The 10000-nt window shown below is 39.0% G+C and overlaps 1 protein-coding gene across 10 annotated transcripts in view; it reads right to left on the bottom strand.

The window, feature by feature from the left end:
- LOC138047027 (NLR family CARD domain-containing protein 3-like) overlaps window positions 1-10000 on the bottom strand; it is a 230841-nt gene that overhangs the window by 38522 nt on the left and 182319 nt on the right. For all 10 annotated transcript variants that reach the window (XM_068893702.1, XM_068893708.1, XM_068893703.1 and 7 more), the window contains 2 exons: window positions 3047-3109; window positions 2656-2688 (listed from right to left, as the gene is read on the bottom strand). In XM_068893702.1, coding sequence (XP_068749803.1) covers window positions 2656-2688; window positions 3047-3109 — 96 coding nt within the window. The remainder of the gene's footprint in view (window positions 1-2655; window positions 2689-3046; window positions 3110-10000) is intronic.

Genomic DNA, 10000 nt, shown 5'->3' with positions numbered 1-10000 from the left:
ACGACAAGTAACTGGCTCAGAAATTGAGTTATGACCATTAACAAATACATATTGCAGTCTGTGGGATAGATAAGATTCAAACCATTCAAGTGCATTACCTATTATTCTATAATGGTTGAGCTTAGTTAATAGGATTCTGAGATTAACCGTATTAAAGGCTTTTTTCAAATCAATGAATCTACCACAACCAAATTCGTTATTATCAATGGAGTGGCGGCTAGATTCAGTGATCGAAATAAGTGCATGTATAGTAGAACAATTTCCCTAAAACCAAACTGAAGTGGATAGAGAATCTTAAAATTTTCCAAGTATTTATAGAGATGATGATACATAGCTTTTTCAAAATTTTACTGAAATTAGAGAGGACAGAGATGGGTCTGTAATTATCTTTATCGCACTCATACTACCAATAAAACTCCATTGGATAAGAAGAGGTACTCTACCTTCCAGAAAGAAAAGAATGAGGAAGAAGAAATTAAAGAAAGAGAGAAACTAAAGGACATGTCAAGATCTGGCACAACAAACAAACCAGGTCAAGAATAGGATTGACAATGACAATGTGTCACCTAATCCTGTGCGCCGGTGGTGCACTGGAAGGGTCAGGAAATCCTGGGCCACCAAAGATTTTTTATCCGGGAAAAATCGGCTGAAAGGCCACCAGCTTGCCGTGCAATAGCCGACTTTTTTTCACGACTAACTGCACTGAGGCTTGGGGCCGACTATCCAAAAGCTTGCAACAAGCTTATCCTCTTTTTTCAGATGTCCACTGCTCGAAAAGTCTCTTCGATCTCCGCCATGTTGGAAAATACACTTGCTCACGTGACTCTGATGACACTTCCTAATTGGTCCACCGTACACTAGCTGACAAGGCCCGACAAGACATTTTCCCCGGGGGAGGGAGGGGGGAAAGGATGGGGGTGCTTGTTGTACCTTTTAGGGGTTTTCGTACCTCTTAGGGTGTTTAGCCTCAAAAGGTCCACAGCGGGAGCTTTAGTGGCACCTTTTAGGGTGTTGAGCCGAAAATTATCACAGCAGACATTTGACAATAAACTAATTTTAATTTTGTCTAGTTAAAACCTATAATTTGCTACCTCTTAGGGGTGAAAAATTTTCATGCCACGCCCACAAGACAGGATCTTGATACCTCTTAGGGGTTCTTTTCAAAATTTCCGACGAGCACCCCCTGTCAGTAATGTGTTAAAATTAACTAATCATAAGTACAATTCAGTTTGCTAGTTGGTGAGACAAATCACAAGAAAGGGCACTTTATGAAAATTAATTTACTTATCGCAAAATCCAAAAACAAACCAACAACAACAACAACAGGAAAAAAAGACATCACTGGCATACTTTGAAAAAATTATTTGCCATTATCAGGCAGCATTTCCATTTGAGTTTGAATTTGTCTTTTGTATCTCCCTCTCCCCTCGTCCATGTGGCGAGGAAAAAGATTAAAAAGGCTCAAAACAAAACCATTATTAGGGCAGACTCTACGACCCTGTATCACCATGCACCTATGTTATGGTACTATGTAAAAAAAACACTTGTCATTTAACAAAATGTGATAGATATTGTGATGTAATTGTTTACCACAATTATAGCAACAAGAAATCTACCCAATCTTTTGTCTTGACATCCTTATACAATGTCATGTACATGTGCCTGAAAACTAATTCGTGGTGACCCTTATTAATTTTATTATGGGGGGTGGAAGCAGAATCATTTGACCTTCAATAGTGGTGATTCCTGTCATTTTTGAGCCCAATGGATTCATGCTTCATTAACAATTTGTTATTTGTGATTCTTTTAACCATCTCGTAATTCATGATTCCCAAGCCTTGAACACAAACGTTCATAATTCCTTCTAACTTAACCACTCATAACCACTGTGATTCATGATTCAAGATTCCGCTTCTAGCCCCGATTACTATTGCCGTAAAGTAACACTTTGCAAAGTTAAAAATTTCTCAGGAGTGTATTTAGAGCTACCTTTATGATTGGAAAATTTAAGGTGGCTCTAAATCCGCCGCCAATAATTTTTTTAACCCAGAGAATTTTATCCTAGCCAGTTGATCACTTCCCAGCAATACAAAATGGGCATCATCTGGTTTGTTTTTCCTTTAAAAATTTCACCTGCATAAACTATGCATAAAATCTCCATCCTCTAATCTCAATGATCCTATTATGATTTTCTGAAGAAAACCAGAAATCATTTTCATGAAGCCAAACATATCAGTCAATGTTCTTTCCATCTTATTCAATTATTCATCTTAATTTTGGTTTTTGAATTCTGAATGCTACTACTCAATCCACCCTATTATTTAAGTGATCACATATCTGCAGCCAAGTACAGTGTAGCATGTAGCCAAGAGGATACACAAGTGAGACTTCTCGTTCTTCAGCTGTTAATACATGTATGAATCACAATGTATTATACACTTTATTCCAAAATGGCCACCATTTTAGTATTTTTGGTTTGATTGCAAATTGGCCCTTTTGGCCTCATTCAAGGTTAAATAAAGTTATTCTTTTGAAATTTACGATTGAAAGCGAGGCCAAAAGGGCCAAGTTTCAAGGAAACAAAGGAATACTAAAATGGCCGCCATTTTGGAATAAGGTGTATGATGGTTGTTTCATTAAAATTAATTAACACACCTTTCACTTCTCTGACTTCTGACTTCACCATTTCTGTATTAAAATAAGAAACAAGATAATAATTACCGCATTGTGTTTTATTGGTTTGTTTCGCCTAAAAGTGTCTCTCTAACACAACATTACAGTGGACAGACAATAAGGCCCTTTTCAGCAGTTTTTCACAGTCATAAGTTATGCATACATGTATGTTGTAGTTAAAAATCTTGTCGGGTTTTTTTTTCTTTAACTAGGTTATTCTTTTTTTAACCTGGGGTCAATTAAACGGAGGCCATTCAAGGGTTAGAGGGTTTAAAGTAGGTATTGAATAATGATTAGTGCCAGCTTTTCGCTTCCCTTCTGGACAGTTTTTTTTTCTGTCCTGTATACAGTCATTTGTTTCAGTGCCACACACCTTCCATATTTTCAAGCTTCTCTTTGGTGCTTCCTTCATCAGACTTCCATTTCTTTAACATATCTTTGCAAAAAATGAAAACTCATTACTTTTTCAGACAAATAGACAAAATTACTGACTGTCTGTATGTTCGTGTTCTTATGCAATTAATAATTTTAAAATTCTAAATCTGACTTTATGTGAGCCACGTTAACCCGCATAACATAAACTTATGAGGCAACTGCAAGTGGGAGCATTGTTTACTGCAGCACATTTATTTCCTGGATCACAGCATGACGAGGTAGTCCCACTGTTTATGGAATAGAATACAAAGTTTCTATAAAATGTCTACTACAATACATGTATATTGTAACGACCGGTACCGTTAAGTAATTTATCATAAGAAGCCTTTTTTGCTTACGGTTTTGCGTTTTAGAATATTAAGCCAGTATTTAAGTTACCTTTCGAGTCTTTCCATTATTTTCCCCCAAAGTCCCCCAAAGGAGCATAAAGAGCCTTTAGCAGGATGCGCGAGCTAGAATTATGCCATATTTGTAGATATGATGCAGCTTTTTCACGCGACAGTAATCACGACATTTCTTCGCAAGCAAGTAACTTACGTCGTTTTTTGTTGACATAAGCGAAGCAAGTCAACGCCGAACTTTAAGTTTTTCAGCTTCAAGTTTTCTCAAGTTTCTTCACGTTTCCAGCTTCAAGTTTTCAACAAGTTTTTTCAAGTGTTAACATTGTTTCAGTAATTGCAAGGGCAGCACCAAGGTAACTACTTTGCCTTTGCATAACTAGTTTTAGCTTACACGATTCTTTAGCCGTGCCGCTTTGTCATTGACTTTGCTGTAATCGTGTGTAACGTTTCTACTTTAAGTTCTTCTCCGTTTTTGTATTTGTTCAGAAGACGTAGTTTTAACTTTTCTATGTAACCAAACATTAATTTGTCCGTAGTATAATTTCACTTGTAAGTTCTTACCTCGTTATGATACGACTTTGTAATTTTGTGCGAACCTTTTTTCAGTTCTCACGGTGTTAATAAACTTTAACATCAGCTTGTGGACGTTGTTGACATAATCACTGGAGCTATGTATATACCAACATGTATTTACAATCATACGTTCAGGCTTAAGAATTTGGGTGTCTGGGGTTACCATTTCTTTATGTATGTATTTTATTCATTCATTTAGTTATTTATTTATTCATTCATTTATTATTGTTCTCATTATTACTATTGTCCATGTGAGAAGAAAAACCAGCATTTATAATTTGATTCTAATACTGTTTTTCCACACAAATCTCTCTTTTTCTTCTACTTTTACCATAAATAGTGTACACTTTTTAAATTCGTGTTAACTAGGCATTAGCTGATTATAATTCTGTAAAAGCACTTGTTTCAGTACAGACACATCTTCTATTGGTGCTGCCTTCGTCAGACTTCCATTTCTTAACCATATCTTTCATAAAAAATCAAAAGTCAATTTTTCAGACGAACAGGTGAATTAGTAAAGGTGTATACGTAATCACCATGATTTTTGCACTTAATTTATAAAAGTAATTCTTAATGTGGCTTTATGAGCCATGTTAACCCCTGCATAACAAAAACTCCTGCTAAAGACTGTTACTGGAAGCAATGTTTACTGCAGCACGTTTATGTGGAAGCACTTTATGGAAGTTGGAATGTCAGCTAGGTCCAACAATCATGTATAATTTTCATGTACATGTACAACTTAGGGTTTAGAGTTGGAGTGTTGCGCGTAATACCATTAATTTTGTCTACACAATAATTTACAGGTTTGGAAGGGACAATCTGTGATGTTTCTTCCCAGCTTCTCCGAACAAACATGACAATAACTCGGAGAATGGTTAGCAACTGACAAAGTCGTAGTGTCTGCATTTCATTAATGTGCAAGTCCTTAACACATTATTTTAGTGATGACCACACCGACCTACAAATGGACCTTTTTGGCTGGTACGTTTTGCTTTCCCATTCCAGACCACATGATGTTCTCAAGGAAATTTTCCTTTTTATAAAAATGCTAAAAAGGGGGGGCTTAAAACTGATCTAAACTTAAAAAGGTTTCCCAAATTTTCGAACCGTATCTCTGGTTCTTCTTCGGGGGACAATGAATCTAAAATTCAAAAATCACTGCTTCTTATTTTGGCTCCCAAGAGATCTTAACAGCGGCACATATGCCCTTGGGAACTCCATTCTTTCATTCACAGAGTTCTTATCGATGTTTGAGTGTAAAGACTCCAGAAAAATTGTGCGCTTGTAATTAGTTCATTCCTTTCAAGAATTTGGCCGTAGAGTGGATGGATGTCGTGTGTGGTTCTTTCGGCATGTTGTCGGATTGCCGACTCTTTACTCGCGGCACGCGCGGGATCATGTTCCACTCTCCTCGAAGCCCAACACCGTTTGTTCTCACCAATGTAGGAGAAATCGCAGTCTTTGCATTCAACCCTGTAAACGATGCCTGCTATTTTTTCTTCCGATGGACGGTCCTTCGGTTTTTTTGAAGACAGAAGCAAGTGTGCGTATGGGCTTAAAAGCAGTCCTTATGTTGAAATGTTGCTGTGTGCGTTTTACCCTGTCCGATACCCCTTGAACATAGGGTACCACGGCAAGGCCAGCCGGGTCAGGATGGTGGCTTTGTGGACCAGACCTTGGTTGGGCAGCATTTTAAATGAATTTGGTGGGATATCCATTGACCTGTCGGCTGTCCTGGACGTGGGATGTTTCCTCTGTTCTCAGGGCCTCGCTAGATGGGATGGTGTTCGCGCGGCGCATCAACGTGCTGACAACGGATCTCTTATGTTGTACAGGGTGGTGTGAATCAAATGCCAAGCACTTGTTGGTATGGGTGGCTTTTCGGTATACTTGCACCTCAACCTCACCATTGGGGAGGGTGGATACATTAGTATCCAGGAACGCGATGGTGGGTTTACCGTCCACGGGCGTGGCGATGTGCTGCCAAAATAAGCAGCAGTGATTTTTGAATTTTAGATTCATTGTCCCCCGAAGAAGAACCAGAGATACGGTTCGAAAATTTGGGAAACCTTTTTAAGTTTAGATCAGTTTTAAGCCCCCCTTTTTTAGCATTTTTATAAAATTATGAACACTGATCGCCAAAAGAGCAAAATTTTCCTTTTGTTTTTTCATAAGTAAAAACATGTACGTTGAGGTTAAAAATCTTGTCAGGTTTTTTTGCTTTAACAAGGTATTCTTTTTTTTAACCTGGGTTCAATTCAATAAAAAAGCTGTGTAGTTTTACTCTTGTAAATTACGCGTGTATAGCCCAACTTGTGAATTCATGAATTCAATAAAACGTTTTTCTACACTGGAATTTACACATCTAGCAACTGCAAGTATTTTGCTCTATTACTATTTTGCTCCTGTTATAACACAGTCTTGTTTGCTTTCCCAAAACATTTAGGGTACTGTTCTCTTACATATTTTTCAAAGAATGGTCTCTCTAGTTTATTGTACGAGTCACATCCAATCACACCTTTGTTGAGGTTTATACTAACAAACAGCTTGACAACTTCCCTTTTAAGGCCTTGGACAGCTTGTTTCTAATTATCCTACAGATTGTTGCTAATGAAATTCCTACTTCCTCAGCAACATCTTTACAGTGTAGCTTTGTGGTTATCATCTTGCACCAGTAATAAAATATACGCCCTTAACGCGTTGTCAACGTGCCTTTCATATACCATTTTTGTTACTTTGATTTATTCATTTTTAAGTCCCAAACTCATCACAGTAAAAGGTAATAATGTTAAGGTAGCACAAGCCTGCTTACATCTCTCGAGAACACTGCTCAAAGGTTTATTGTCGGCAGCCGAACTTACTCCTGATAGTTTACCAAAGATTATTAAGGACACTCCTTTTTTTCCTTTTTCTTCGGCAGAACGTTGAGAGTTGGAGGAACATTTTCTCGCCAAATATTTTGACTAGCCAAACCAGCCTTCTTCAGGTACAAGGAGAGTTTACATTGGATTGCTTTCATGTTAATATATACATATCTATAATTTATACATGTAGTAAATGGATGAAGATGTAATAGCGGAAAAAAATTTAATAAAATAAAGTAGTTACAACTAATGTTTCAAAATGCAAATACTAAAAGAGTAATGGAATAATAACAGAAGAAACTAAAAGTTGATAATATTACGTTTCTTTGCAGATATTAACACCATTGGGATAAATAGGCCATTTTCGAGTTCATGTCTGTCTCTTCTTCAAAGCGAGTCTAAGTGCGAAGTTTTTGTGATGGTAATTAGTTCTACTTTACATATGAATGAAAACTAATTTTCATAACAAAAACTTCGCACTTAGACTCGCTTTGAAGAGGAGGCAGACATGAACTCGGAAATGGCCTATTGTCCTGCCTTTTGAAATGAAACAAGCTTCCTTAGCCTTACAGATTGAGTTGGAAAATACTTTTTTGATAGAAATTAAATTAATTGCGTATCTGATCCAACGTACATGGGTGTACACCAACAGTTTGTCCATGGCTTCTTGAACACTGTTTTCTCGCTCCTCGAAGTTGGCTTCACAGATTTTTATGTATGTATTTATTCATTTCTTTCTTTCTTTATTTATTATTCTACTTCGTGATTGGTCAAAGTGGCTACGAAGTCACATGAGAGCGTGCAGTAAGCAAGCAGTCAGTTGCGTTCAGTTATTGAGCAGTCACGCCGACGAAAGTTGGCCTCCTGTGAAAAAAATGAACGAGACACTGTCCCAAGAAGACGAAACTGCACACCTTGCCGATGGACCTCTTGGGGACTGTACAGGTGTTCCACTGGGAAACCTTGTCCGACTCCTGACGAATTTAAACTCCAATATGTCCGCAATGAGGGCATCACTCAAACCTCTCCATAATGTGGCGGACAAACAGGGCAACAATGACGCAGAACTGCTTCGAAAAGAGCACGCCCTTCGCCTGCATCAGGCGTTTCCAGTGATGTAAATGACCTTCTAACAGAGGAAGCAACGGGTCAAAATACATTATGAACTCGAGCGAAAGTCAAGATGATGTGCTTGACGATATTGCTCAGGCACTGGACGAGACCAAGCGAACCGCCGAACCGGTCTCAGACAAGTTAGCAAACGTCGCTAATAAAAGCTGGCAACACAAACTTAGCAACGACCAGCTTAAAACGAAGATAGAGAAATACCACCGCCCAGTTAACTGTGGCAAGGTTGTTGTCCCGAAAGTTAACGAAGACATTTGGAGCAACTCCACAGGCAAGCACACAGGGTCGGCAGCACAAGTCCAAGCAATTTTACCTCCGCACGAAACATGTGGACCAACAACAGAGGGAATAGAGCCCTTTGTTAACGCTTTGCCCCAGCTTATGGTAAGTGAATACCGTTCAGCGCTTCCATGTCTTATTGAGTACTACAGACGTAAAGCCAAATACTTTCAGGCTGGTGAGATTGCAAGCCATATCGATACATGTATCGATGAATGGCGAAAACTGACCTCAGATCCAGAAATTCTGGAAACCGTGACTGGACAACGCATTGAATTTACCCAAACCCCCAAACAACTTATGCCCCCATTTCAGCCCAAATGGGCTAAGGAAGAAGCAGAATTTATTGATTCTGAGATCCTTTCACTGCTTGGGAAAGGCATTATTCAAAAATCGAAATACGAGAAGGGTGAATTTATCTCGTCGGTATTCTTACGTCCGAAGAAAGACGGCTCTTATCAAATGATTTTGAATTTATCACTGAATCAGTACGTCGTTTACTACCATTTTAAAATGGACACGATATGGACTGCTGTTGCAATGATGAAACCTAGATGTTATATGGCATCCATTGATCTAAAGGATGCATATTACTCTGTTTCTGTTGAAAGCAGGACCGGAAATACCTTAAATTCTCATGGAGTGACATTTTATACGAGTTTATTTGTTTTCCTAACGGCTTAATTAGCCCTTTGTCCCAGGAAATCTACTAAGCTTCTTAAGCCAGCCTACTCTACCCTCAGACAAATGGGGCATTTATGTGTTGCCTATATTGATGATTCATATTTGCAAGCTCACCGTTATGACCACTGTGTTCAAAATGTTATTGATAGAGTCACATTGTTTAACCATCTAGGGCTTGTCGTACACCTCTTCTGCCTAATTCAGAAGGTCCTGCAAAAAGTGCAAAAAGACGAAGCGACGGGCCTTCTTATTGTTCCTCACTGGCCAACTCAACCGTGGTGGCCATATCTTGCTAACATGCTCATTGCACCCCCTCTTATTCTTCCTAGGGAGAAAGGCACTTTATACCTGCCGTCCAGTACCGACCTCCTCCACCGACTGTACAAAATGATGATGCTCATACTCGGCCATTTGTCAGGGACCACCTCACAAGTCAAGACCTTTCAGCGACAGCTTATCCTTCAAGCATGGAAGCCAGGAACCCAAAAGCAATACAAATCGTACCTACAACGATGGCAGCTCTGCTGTTGTGAGCAAAAAATTAATCCTGTTTCAGCATCTGTAATTGATGGCATAAACTACCTGGGTGATCTGTACAAGAAGCAACTCTCTTACAGTGCCATCAATACGGCCCGATCTGCATTGTCCACTGTAATTTTCCCTGCTGACTCTGGCGCAGTTGGAAACCACCCACTGGTGACAAGGTTTCTTCGAGGTGTCTTCACCACCAGACCATCATTTCCTCGCTACCAGGAGATTTGGGATGTTTCTACAGCATTAACGTATCTGAAAACTCTCCACCCTCTGGTGAGCCTAAGCTTGCAACTCCTGACACTTAAGACCACCATGCTGCTTGCACTTCTGTCTGGCGAAAGATGCCAAACCATACATGCGCTAGATGTTTCCCGTATGACACCTACTTATACAAATTGTGTATTTTACATATATAAACTGCTAAAAATCTCTAAACCAGGCAAACATCTGGGCCGCCTCGAGTTCTGCGCTTTTGCAGAAGACAGAAAG

This window comes from Montipora capricornis, chromosome 4 (assembly GCF_036669925.1).
Source record: "Montipora capricornis isolate CH-2021 chromosome 4, ASM3666992v2, whole genome shotgun sequence".
In the NCBI taxonomy this organism is placed as follows: Eukaryota; Metazoa; Cnidaria; class Anthozoa; order Scleractinia; family Acroporidae; genus Montipora; species Montipora capricornis.
This window is presented reverse-complemented; position numbering and strand designations above follow the sequence as displayed.